At 41.5% G+C, this 13,225-nt stretch overlaps 1 protein-coding gene across 1 annotated transcript in view; it reads left to right on the top strand.

Annotated features, from left to right (window-relative positions):
• Positions 1-12,840, top strand: part of LOC135545629 (metal transporter CNNM4-like) — a 52,060-nt gene extending 39,220 nt beyond the window's left edge. Inside the window, exons 5-7 of the mRNA XM_064973385.1 lie at positions 3,577-3,673; positions 6,530-6,714; positions 6,969-12,840. Coding sequence (XP_064829457.1) covers positions 3,577-3,673; positions 6,530-6,714; positions 6,969-7,223 — 537 coding nt within the window. The 3' untranslated portion in view covers positions 7,224-12,840. The remainder of the gene's footprint in view (positions 1-3,576; positions 3,674-6,529; positions 6,715-6,968) is intronic.
• The last annotated feature ends 385 nt before the right edge of the window (positions 12,841-13,225 follow it).

Here is a 13,225-nt window from a genome sequence, read left to right as displayed (position 1 = left end):
CGAGGGGGCTTCTCACCCGTTTCAAGTGCTTACGGACCACAAAAATCTGGAGTATATCCAGCAGGCGAAGCGGTTGAACTCTAGACAAGCTAGATGGTCTCTTTTCTTCAATCGATTCCAGTTTATCCTCACCTATCGGCCCGGGTCGAAGAATCTCAAACCGGATGCCCTGTCCCGAGTCTACGCTCCTGCCATTCGAGATGACACGGACATGCCTGTCCTTCCTGCTGCTAAGATTGTGGCTCCGATCTCGTGGCAAGTTGAGGATACCGTGAGACGTGCTCAAGCTAGTGAACCGGACCCGAAAGGAGGTCCTGCCAATCGGTTGTTTGTCCCCAAGGCAGTGAGGACTCAGGTCCTTCTGTGGGGGCACTCCTCTCGCCTCACCTGTCATCCGGGCGTAGGTCGCACCTTGGAGTTCATCCAGCGTAAGTTCTGGTGGCCTACCATAAGAGAAGACGTTGCCACTTTCGTCAATGCCTGTCCCGTGTGCTGCCAGGGCAAATCTTCTCACCTCCGCCCTCAAGGACTCCTTCACCCTTTACCTGTTCTCCACAGACCCTGGTCCCATATCTCATTGGACTTTATTACTGGACTTCCTCCATCCCATGGCAATACTACTATCCTAGTCATAATCGACAGGTTTTCAAAGGCGGCCAGGTTCGTCCCTCTGACTAAGTTACCTTCTGCCAAGGAAACGGCTGAGTTGGTAATTAATCATGTGTTCCGAGTCTTCGGCATTCCTCAAGATATGGTTTCTGACAGAGGTCCCCAGTTCGCCTCAAGGTTTTGGAAGGCCTTCTGCCAACTCATGGGGGCTTCTGCCAGTCTATCTTCAGGGTACCATCCGGAGTCCAACGGCCAAACAGAGAGGATGAATCAAGAGCTGGAAACCACCCTCCGATGTATGACTCGTGACAACCTGTCCACATGGTCATCCTTTATTGTTTGGGCCGAATACGCGCACAACACCTTGCGTTCCTCCTCCACTGGTATGTCCCCGCACGAGTGTCAGTTTGGCTATGCTCCTCCATTGTTCCCGGACCAGGAGGCAGAAGTCAGAGTGCCTTCAGCCTTGAAGTTCGTCAGACGCTGTCGGCTTATGTGGAGGAAGACCCGTCTTAATCTTATGCGTTCCTCACAGAGGTACCAACAACAAGCCAACAGACGTCGCCGTCCCGGGCCTACCCTGCGCCCCAGCCAGAGAGTCTGGCTCTCCACAAGAGACTTACCTCTACGGGTGGTCTCGCAAGCTGTCCCAAAAATACATCGGTCCCTTCAAGGTTGCCAGGAGAGTTAACCCAGTTTCTTATCGCCTACACTTACCCAGATCCCTTAAGATTAATCCCACATTTCACATTTCATTGTTAAAACCTGTTGTTTTTTCTCCCCTTGTCCCGGCAGACAGACCTCCCCCTCCGCCTCGTGTCATTGGAGGCCAGCCGGCTTATACCGTCCATCGGATACTGGATTCCCGCCGGGTGCAGCGGTCCTGGCAGTATCTGGTGGACTGGGAAGGCTACGGTCCCGAGGAGCGCTCCTGGGTTCCTGCCAAAGACATCCTGGACCCTGACCTCATTCGTCAGTTCAGGGCCCTCCACCCTGAGAGAGCTGGTAGGAACGTCAGGAGCCGTTCCTAGGGGGGATTCTGTCAGGATTTGGCCAGGGTTGTTCCGGGTTTTGGTCACTAGATGCCCCCATTGTGCTTTTTGACCTTGTGTTTTTTCCCTTGTTCCCCATTATTATTTGCACCTGTGCCTCGTTTCCCCTGATTGTATTTAAACCCTTAGTTTCCCTCAGTTCTGTGCTCTGTGTTTGTATGTTAGCACCCAGCCCTAGTGTTCTGTGTATTCTTGTCGATTCCGGTGGATGCTCTTGTGGAATTCTGTTTTTGTTTTTGAGTATCTCTTAAGGCTTTTTGTGCTATTCCTACCACCTTTTGGATTTACTATTTTTGTATTGAAGGACTTCTCCTTTTTACTTTATTAAATACACCGTCTTAAGTACTGCTGTGTCTGCCTCATCTTCTAGGTTCTGCTGACTATTCGTGGCTCAGTTGGTTAAGTGACTGTTTCTCGCTCCGGAGACCCAGGTTTGTAACCGGGTCCTGACACTTTGATTCAGCTTTTCCAGTATTAGTAGCCATATTGCAAGTTCAACATTTGCAAAACAACCAGTTTTCATAACTCTGAAAATTCTCATAATTTTTGTCCAAAACGAAAAGGCATGCTGTTGCACAAGGTTAGCAGCTACATTTTGCGATGGATACAGGGTTTCCTGATACTCTCGTAAAGCTCAGCTCATTGGCTCAGCTCATTGGCTATATAGCTAGCTTTGTTTCACCCCGATTGGTGATTATTTTACAAAGTTAGAGTCGATCAAGTGAAGACATGAAGGCGTCGCTCTCTGACCAGATTTGGTGACCTCTCAGTTTCTGGGCCAAAGCTAGCACAAATAGACCGGAGCTTAAAAAGTACAGTTGCCCAATTTTTCAGTTTTTGATTTGTTAAAAAAGTCTGAAATATCCAATAAATGTCGTTCCACTTCATGATTGTGTCCCACTTGTTGTTGATTCTTCACAAAAAAATACAGTTTTTTATCTTTATGTTTGAAGCCTGAAATGTGGCAAAAGGTCGCAAAGTTCAAGGGGGCCTGTAACGACGTTCTTCATTTGTCGCAAGAAAGTCAGACCGAAACGCAGCGTGTTGGTTACTCATGTTTTTTTAATGAAACAAAATGACGATTACATAAAAATACTGAGACAAATACAAAAACAACAAAACGTAACGTGAAACCTAATTACAGCCTATCTGGTGAAACTACACAGAGACAGGAACAATCACCCACGAAATACACAGTGAAACCCAGGCTACCTAAATACGGTTCCCCATCAGAGACAACAAGAATCACCTGACTCTGATTGAGAACCGCCTCAGGCAGCCAAACCTAAACTAAACACACCCCTAATGAACCACAATCCCAATGCCTACAAAAACCCCAATACAACAACACAATAACATAAACCCATGTCACACCCTGGCCTGACCAACTAATTATCTAAAACACAAAATACTAAGACCAAGGCGTGACAGGGCCGAATACTTTCGCAAGGCACTGTATATACTGTATGCTATTCTACTGTATTTTTGTCAATGCCACTACGACATTGCTCGTCCTAATATTTATACATTTCTTAATTCCATTATTTTACTTTTAGATGTATGTATTGTTATGAATTGTTAGATAGTACTGCGCTGTTGGAGCTACGAACCCAAGCATTTTGCTATACCCGCAATAACATCTGCTAAATATGTGTATGTGACCAATAAAATTTGATTTGATGGGCCGCAGCCAGCCTCCCTCTTTCTGCTCTTTTCTGGGTGGGCCTGTGGGGGACTGTATCTCAAGTGGCCTCTCAAACTGGCATTCCAGCTTATTCAGGATTTCCTCTGTAGGGACTGTATCATGTCTTTGTTTTCTGTCATCTCAGGAACGCCCAAGATTTTAATATTACAGTGACACCCTGTGTTGTTGCTTGTCCCTGATCCATTGTCTGTGTTTCTCTGTGTCTCTCAGGGGCGAGTGGAAGTGGAGGCCGGGAACGAAAACATGAAGTTTGAGTCAGGACCATTCTCCTTCTACGGTGTCATGGCCCTCAGTGCTCCCACGTTAGGCAAGTCCTCTCTCTCTTCCATTATATGCTCTGTCTGTTTCTCTCTCTCAATCTTTCTCTCTCCTATCAATTCAATTAAATTCAAGGGGCTTTATTGTCATGGGAAACATATGTTTACATTGCCAAAGCAAGTGAACTAGATAATAAACAATCAAAATTAAACAGTAAACATTAGGCTCACAAAGGTTACAAAGGAATAGAGACATTTCAAATGGCATATTATGGCTATATATAGTGTTGTGCAAATAGATAAGTACAAAAGGGAAATAAATCAACATAAATGTGGGTTGTATTTACAATGGTGTTTGTTCTTCACTTGTTGCCCTTTCCTTGTGGCAACAGGTCACAAATCTTGCTGCTGTGATTGCACACTGGTATTTCAACCAATAGATATGAGAGTTTATCAACATTGGATTTGTTTTCAAATTCTTTGTGGGTCTGTGTAATCTGAGGAAAACATGGGACAATATCAAATTGGTCCCATAGTAAAACTGATATGTATTTATTACATTTATTACTGATATGTATTTAAACATATTTCCTACCATCTACCCCTTCCACTTGCCTCCATTTTTTTGTGTGGTAATGCTGCAATCAGTTGGATGTAATTTTGGATAGAGCAAACATTTCCATATATAGTTCCATAACTCCACCTTTCCTATTCATAATGTCATTAACAAAGATAATTCCTTTTTTCATAATATATATTTTTTAATCCATTTGTATATTTTGTCGTACTATTTATTCTGTCTTTTCTGGAGGATGGAACTGAAATTACAACCAGCTTTGTGTATGGCTTGTTTTTGAAAGGGAGACATTTTGAAAAAGGATCCATTTTCGATTAACTGAAAGTGAGAGGTTCTAATCTGGATAAAGGGAAAAATTCCATTTTTGAACAAGTGATGAGTTTGGGGGGGATAAAATAATTCAATATTAAAGAATTAAACCTCACTAAAAGCATCTGGTTCTCCAGTTCAGGTTATAGTATAACTTTCATATGACTGATGCTTTTAGTGAGAGGTTTAATTCTTTAATATTGAATTATTTTATCCCCGCAAACTCATATTCATTATATACACAATTATTGCTGAATGAGCTTCCTTGATGTTTTCCTAAACTTCCCAATACCTTTCTGATGCATTTCATTCACTTCAAACCATACTTACAAATCAGTCTGACAGTATTTTTGACAAATTTTTGTCACAGTGTCAATTACAAAAGTAAACATTGGCCAGATCGTGAAAAGAATTTGATCTCAAAATGGGGTCACAGGCCAAAAGTTTGTGAACCCCTGGTTTAAGACTTGTTATTATTATGGCACTGTCATGGAGGGCTCACATACAGTTTTCCAATTTATTGGTTAGGAGTGCTTTGTGATTGCTCCTTCAGCAAATTATATTTTACTTCATCCCGCACGAGCCGTTGTTTACGGACAGATGGCACATTGCCGACGTTTCCGTAGCCTGACACCCTTGATAAACCAAATCTAAACAATTCGGTTTCAGCAAAATAACGTTTCCAGTCAACAGAGCATTTATGGTCAGGCAAAGTCTTAAGGACATCTTTTTTTGGTCCTATCCGGACCGACAGCCTTTTTTGGTGCAGTCTGGACGGCTGTGATTTCAACATCCACGGAACCAATCATAGACGTCTATATTTTATATTTTGTTTTATATGCAATGTAATTGCCTTGATGTGTTTGGACCCCAGGCAGGGAAGCTGCTGCCTTGGCAAATGCAAATCTATCTTTCACAAGTTTGGAAAGAACAGTACAGTATAGTACAGTAAAGCACAGCAGAGTACAGTAAATAAAATTATAGTAAAGTACAATACAGTAGAGCACATTAGAGTACAGGTAAAGCAAAGAAAAGTAAAGTATAGTGTACTGTTTTGTACTCTACTGAATTCAACTCTAATGCACTTTACTGTTCTCTACTGAATCAAACTCTACTATACTCTACGGAATTAAACTCTACTGTAACATACTCTACTCCATTGAATTAAACTACTGTACCATACTCTACTGTACTCCAGGGTTTCCCAAACTTTTTCACTCAGGCCCCCCTTCCAGCATTGGGAAACATGCCTGTGCGCACACACCACGTCTATATCTATAGGCACAAGCACTGTTCATGACACAAACTGTTCACACGCCTCTTGTTGGCGGAGACAACATTTTGTACGTTTAAGACTAATTTCCTGCAATTCTATAAACGTTGCCATGGGATGCAGAGAAAATTGTGTAGTTTTAATGCTAATTTCCATGTTGAGTCTGATGATTTCAAAATGGTGTAATTTGTTTTTCAAATCAGTTTCGTAATTCTGACTGGCCAAACAGCAAGTTAGAGTGTCTTGAAATATCAGATTCCATGTGCTTTTTTTGCTGTTAAGACAGCTCAGGTGTTTTATAAATCCATGTGGCTCTGCTTCACTGAGGCACTGGCATCATATGTTATTCAGTGGTAGCCTAACATTGCGAAGTGCGACATCTGGTGGTGTCAGTGTGAAATGAACAGATGACTTGTGTGTGTGTGTGTGTGTGTGTTTCACTTCTGACTTTCTCTCACAGGCCATTTTAACATAAAGTGGATATGTGTGTGTTTGTATGTGTGTTTGCTTTGAGAAGTAATGTCTCTTGCATTAACTGTATTAATGTCTCTAGAATGCACCTTTGCCTGGTTTGACAGTGGCATTCACATTATTCACATTTAGCCTACCCGTTCATTACAGTTTTACCTGTGTTAGAGTGTGTGTGCATTTTTTGTGTGCCATCGCCATATCCTTGTGTGCATGCATCTGCACATGTGTGTGTGTTTTTTTTGCTGACTAACGCTACATTTTATGTGTGTGTTTCAGGGTTCTGCTGTCCGTCACACATCAGTGGTTTGAACAGGACAGCATCTCTGAGCGCTGAAGATAGTACAACGTCTCTGTCTGTCAGCGGCAGCAATAGCCAGCTCATTACTCAGTTCTCTATCCCCTCACCAACATACACCCCCGACTTTTACGTACGAGCTCTCACAGACCTGCAGTTTGTCAAGGTAAGGTGGACCATCCATCCATTGGAGAAATCTAACACAACAAAGTAGCTAAGGTGCAGAAAGTTAAGAGACTGAACTCTCTGCATAATTATATCAAAGCAAATGCCAAGCTTTAGAAATACAATACATTTGAAAGGATTCCCAACCATAACCTACAATGATCATTGTTCCTCTTACTCTTTTCTCTCTTTCGCTCCCTCCCTCCATCCCTTTCTCCTTCTTTCACCTTCCATCTCTCCCTTCCTTTCTCTCAGATCTCGCAGGCCCAGTACCAGAACGGTGTGATGTCGTCTCGTCAGGACTCCATCCCCCAGTCACCTGACTTCGGCCAGCCTCGACTGGAGGGTACCACGTCCCCCGTTTTGACCACCACTCCCGGCAAACTATCTTCCGACACGCCCAACCCAACTTCCACCCCGGAGACCACCTCCCTTCTGGCCGACGAGACCACCTCCCTCCTCAATGAGCAGGACTGTCTGCCTCACAACCTGTCAGAGACCAGCATATAACACACACATACAGACAATAGTACACATACCTATATATGTGCGTATACACACAACCAAGGACTGAGGAGACCGTGTGTGGGCGCGAACATCCACACACACACACACCCTGATGTTGAACAGCATGAGAGATACAGGTGTAGATCCTGAGTTAAATAAGCAATTAAAATCCCATCAAGCTTAGGGTCATGTATAAAAATGCTGGGCAGGCCATTATTTTGGCTACCATGGCTATGCCCCCATAGGGCGACAATCCCCCATCCACAGGGCACGAGTTGTCACTGAATTATTTGCTTCGCATATGCCATGGCCTTCTCAGTCACCAGGTCTCAACCCAATTGAACACTTTTGGGAAGTTCTGGAGCGATCCCTGAGACTGCGTTTTCCACCACCATCAATGCTAAATGATGGGATTTCTTGTAGAAGAATGGTCTCACATCCCACCAACAGAGTTCCAGACACTTGTAGAATCTAAGCGGTTCTGGCTCGTGGTGGCCAAATGACCTATTAAGCCACTTTGTTGGGATTTCCTTTATTTTGGCAGTTACGTTTATGTACATGTGCAAAAACACACAGACATACACACATCCTAACTGGAAAAAATTATAGTTGTTTCAACTAATTATAATTAAGAAACTCGTTCCACACTTTTTTTAGTTTACTCAACTATTTGATCAAAGTGTTACCTGAACTTACAATTTTTAGTTGAACCAATCTTGGCTTCAACTTGAGAACTTTCAGTCAACTTAAAATTTTTGTGGAACTAGTTACACACAGACAGTGCTTTTGACATTCAATCATTTCAACGTACATGTTTAACACAAAGTACATGATCATTTATACAGTAATTATTATTCAATTATTCAAACCTGGGATTTGAACTCACAACCGGTTGGTTCAAAGCATACTGAGCTTCCTGCTGCACCACCATGTCTGTGTCAATGACTGATTTTTTATTGCTACACTTTGCACTTCAAAGTAAATATCAGATCTGTCAAAAGAATAGTTGGATTAACTGAGAATTTATACAGACATAGTGGCATAGCAGGACGATTGGCATGCTGTGAACCAAAATATATGTTGCATAATCACTGTATAAATGACCATGCAAAGTAATAATGTACACTGAGTGTACAAACATTAGCAACACCTTCCTAATATTGACTTGCACCCCCTTTGGACCTCAGAAAAGCCTCAATTTGTCAGGGCATGGACTCTACAAGGTGTTTGTATTTGTATTCATTATGATCCACATTAGCTGATGCCAAGGAAAAATGAAGACAGTTATATAATTTTGTATAAAAATACATTCATTACAGAATTCACAACATACTAAGTGTGTGCCCTCTGGCCCACACTCCACTGTCATATCTACAACGCAAAATCCATGTGTACGTCTTTGTATAGTGCGTATGTTATCATGTGTTTGTATGCATGTATCTGTGCCTATGTTTGTGTTACTTCATAGTCCCCGCTGTTCCATAAGGTGTATATTTACCTGCTTTTTAAATCTGATTCTACTGCTTGCATCAGTTACCTGATGTGGAATAGAGTTCCATGTAGTACTGTGCGCCTCCTATAGTCTGTTCTGGACTTGGGGACTGTGAAGAGACCTCTGGTGGCATGTCTTGTGGAGTATGCATGTGTGTCCGAGCTGTGTGCTAGTATTTTAAACAGATAGCTCGGTACCTTCAGCTTGTCAACACCTCCTACAAAAACAAGTAATGAGGAAGTCAGTCTCTCTTCCACTTTGAGCTGTGAGAGATTGACATGCATGTCATTAATGTTAGCTCTCTGTACACTTTTAAGGGCCAGTCATGCCGCCCTGTTCTGAGCCAACTGAAATTTTCCTGAGTCCCTCTTTGTGGCACCTGACCACACGACTGAACAGTAGTCCAGGTGTGACAAAACCAGGGCCTGTAGGACCTGCCTTGTTGATAGTGTTGTTGAGAAGGCAGAGCAGTGCTTTATCATGGACAGACTTCTCCCCATTTTAGCTACTGTTGTATCAATATGTTTTGACCATGACAGTTTTACAATCCAGGGTAACTCCAAGCAGTTTAGTCACCTCAACTTGTTCAATTTCCACATGATTCATTAAGAGATCTAGTTGAGGTTAAAGGTTTAGTGAATGATTTGTCCGAAATACAATGCTTTTCGTTTAGGAAATATTTAGGACTAACGTATTCCTTGCTAGCCATGCTGAAACTGCAGCTTTTTGTTAAGTGTTTCAGTCTTTTCAGTTGCTGTAGTAGCTGATGTATTTCGTGTTGAGTCATCCGCATACATAGACACACTGGCCTTACTCAAAGCCAGTGGCATGTCGTTAGTAAAGATTGAAAAAAGCAATTGGCCTAAACAGCTACCCTGGGAAATCCTGCTTCTACCTGGATTATGTTTGAGAGGCTTCCATTAAAGAACACCTTCTGTGTTCTGTTAGACAAGTAACTCTTTATCCACATATTAGTAGGGTGTGTAATGCCCTAACACAAGTTTGTCCAGCGTCAGACTATGATCGATAATGTCAAAACCTGCACTGAAGTCTAACAAGAAAGCCCACACAATCATCAATTTCTCTCAGCTAATCATCAGTAATTTCTTTAATTGCCGTGCTTGTTGAGTGTCCTTCCCTATTTGCATGCTAAAAGTCTGTTGTCAGTTTGTTTAATGTAAAATAGCATTGTATCTGATCAAACACTATTTTTTCCAGAAGTTTACTAAGGGTTGGTTACTAAGGGTACGTGACCCGATTCAGGAAACTAGGCATATGTCGCAAGTCACGACTTCACAGGAGAGCCGTTTGAACGTAAAAATATTATACATTTCTAAATTTGACAGAAAGTGGTTTTAATTCAAGCTAAAGTGTACTGTTAGCTAGCTAGCTGACGTTAGCTGGCTGGCTCCCTAGCTGACGTCATTATTTGTTTCCCAGAGCGTTTGCTTTTCTATTTCTAGCTAACATTGGACCTGGTTGGTTAGTTCCCAGCACTGTGGCTAGGCTGGTCAATAGAAGAGTCCAAATTCACCCAAGGCTGGAAAATGGCAAAAGAACGTTAGTTAAGCTGGAACACTAGTGCAAGCCCAATTTATCCCTTTTTATTTGACCATGTCAATCTGTTCTTAGGACGAAACTGAAAAATAACTTGTGTAGAAAGTAAACATCCGAACCTCGATGGTGCCAAGTGTGCTTATGTCTGCATAATTAGGAAGTAGGAACAAAATGGCAACTTCTGACTATTTCTGTTCTAGCGTTTGATGGCAACGGATTACGTGTCAGACTTGAAAAAAATCGGAATATACACATTGCGAGAAATTTGGCGAAATATACCAGCGTGCATCTCCATAGGAAAACAATGGGGGGAGCTCAGAATTCCAAGGGCGAAAGGTATTTCGTGGCCTCTGATGACAACAGAATGTCATGTGTCCAGCCTACTGAGGCATTGTTGCCACTTTGCTTATTGTTGTTTAGCTAGCTAACGTTAGCTGGCTGGCTCTTTAGCTAACGTTATGTGACATGTGTGATCGTAAACGTTGTTTACCTAGCTAGGTTCATTGTTTACCTAGATAGCTAGCTATGTCTTAAGCTAAAGTATACTGTTAGCTGGCTGGCTCCCTAGCGGACATTATTATTCATTCCCCAGAGCTGTTTGCTTTTCTAGTTAGAGCCTAAATGTTAGGCAGTGTTGGCACTTTGTTCATTGTTGTTTTAACAAGCTAACATTACTTGATGTGTGTACATCCCCCCCCTGAATATGGCCGGTATCAGTAAACGTCTGCAAAAAAGCGTAATGAAATTGTTGCCAGCAGAGCAGGTTAGTCTGTTTTTCATGTTATCCAGAGGTAAAACAAATCATCGGCCAGATCGTGAAGTCTGCGCTCTGAGAGCGAAACGAGATGGGTGGGGCCTAAAGCTTAAGTGTGAACTATGCTGAATGGGTGTCGACAAAGAGCTCTTCACTAGATACCAAAACATTCAAAGGCGATTTTCTCAAAAGCAGAATTACTTTCCCATTGTTCCTCAAATGCAGTGTATGATATACCATTTTGTGGCTCTGAGTCTCTACTTTTATCCAATGTAAAAAACACAATTTCACATTTCGCTACATAAGGCCAAATCCAGGTGGTGAGTCCGATATTATCCTCAGTAATTTTCCATCCAGATTGTCAGACGCCAGTGGCTTGTCATTGTTGATAGACAACAATTTTTTCACCTCTTCCACACTGACTTTACGGAATTCAAAAGTACAATTCTTGTCTTTCATAATTTGGTCAGATATACTTGGATGTGTAGTGTCAGCGTTTGTTGCTGGCATATCATCCCTAAGTTTGTTTATCTTGCCAATGAAAAAGTCAAAGTAGTTGGCAATATCAGTGTGTTTTGTGATAAATTAGCTTTCTGATTCAATGAATGATGGCGCCGAGTTGGCTTGTCCACCCAAAATGTAATTTAAGGTGCTCCAGAGCTTTTTACTATCATTATTTATATAATTTGTTTCATAGTAGTAGTTTATTTTTATTTAGCTTAATCACGTGATTTCTTAATTTGCAGTACGTTTGCCAATCAGTTGGGCTGCCAGACTTATTTGCCATACCTTTTGCCTCATCCCTCTCAACCATACCATTTTTTTGAAACTGTTCCACAAGGATGCTAGCCCATGTTGAAAGGCAATTCAAGCTTTTGTCTTACCCATTCACCCTCTAAATGGCATGCATACACAATCCATGTCTCAAGGCTTAAAAATCCTCCCTTAACCTTTCTCTTCCCCTTCATATACACTGATTGATGTGGATTTAACAGGTGACATCGATAAGGGATCATAGCTTTCACCTGGATTCACCTGGTCAGTCTGTCATGGAAAGAGCAGGTGTTCCTAATGTTTTGTACACTCAGTGTAGAGTCCAGTTTTGGTTCCAGGATCAATGTTAACACTTGTTATTTTAAAGGAGGTGAGTGTTAGCCTACCAGTCCAGCGCAAAGATATTACAGAGAATATATCCATTTGGTGACTGTGTTATTTTTGGAATCTGCAGTTATACTGTGTTTGATTTACAAAACTTTGATAAATTGAGAGGAAATATAAAGTGATTATTTAGTAAAACAATGTTGTACATTTGGACCACTACTATAGATTTGGTACATTGTTAATGTTTTGTGCACTCAGCGCATGTCAACCTGTGTCAAATATCTATGTTAAAAACGTTGTATGAGGATCCGCCCCTTTTTTCCAATTTTCGCCTAAAATGACATACCCAAATGACATATCCTTGCTTCAGCTCAGGCCCTGAAGCAAGGATATGCATATTCTTGGTACCAATTGAAAGGAAACACTTTAAAGTTTGTTAAAATGTGAATTGAATGTAGGAGAATGGACCTGGTAAAAGATAATACAAAGAAAAAACTATTTATACAATTTTTGAAATGCAAGAGAATGGCCCTAGTGTATTATTCCAGCCCAGGTGCAAATTAGATTCTGGCCACTAGATGGCAACAGTGTATGTGCAACGTTTTAGACAAATGCAATGGTTCATTGGATCAATGTTCACATTTTTGTATCAAGACTGAATAAATGTGCCTAATTTGTTTATTAATAACTTTTCATGTTACAAATGGTGCACTCTACTCAAACTATAGCATGGCATTATTTCACTGTAATAGCTACTGTAAATTGGACAGTTAGATTAACAAGAATATAAGCTTTCTGCCAATATCAGATATGTCTATTTCCTGTGAAATGTTCTTTGTTACTTACAACCTCATGCTAATCACATTAGCCTACGTTAGCTCAACTGTCCCGTAGACGGGACACCGATCCCAAAAAGTTTTAAAAGCACTGTGTGTGTAACCAGCTGAAAGCATTTTTTGTTAAGATGCCCAAATAATAGTTGAATGAACATATGAGACAAATTGAATTGAACACATAATTTTATGTTGACTGAATTATTGCCTAAGTTTGAGCCAACCATTTTTTTTAAGTTAAAAAAGGCTGTGGAACCAGTTACTTTAT

Source organism: Oncorhynchus masou, chromosome 1, assembly GCF_036934945.1.
Source record: "Oncorhynchus masou masou isolate Uvic2021 chromosome 1, UVic_Omas_1.1, whole genome shotgun sequence".
In the NCBI taxonomy this organism is placed as follows: domain Eukaryota; kingdom Metazoa; phylum Chordata; class Actinopteri; order Salmoniformes; family Salmonidae; genus Oncorhynchus; species Oncorhynchus masou.
This window is presented reverse-complemented; position numbering and strand designations above follow the sequence as displayed.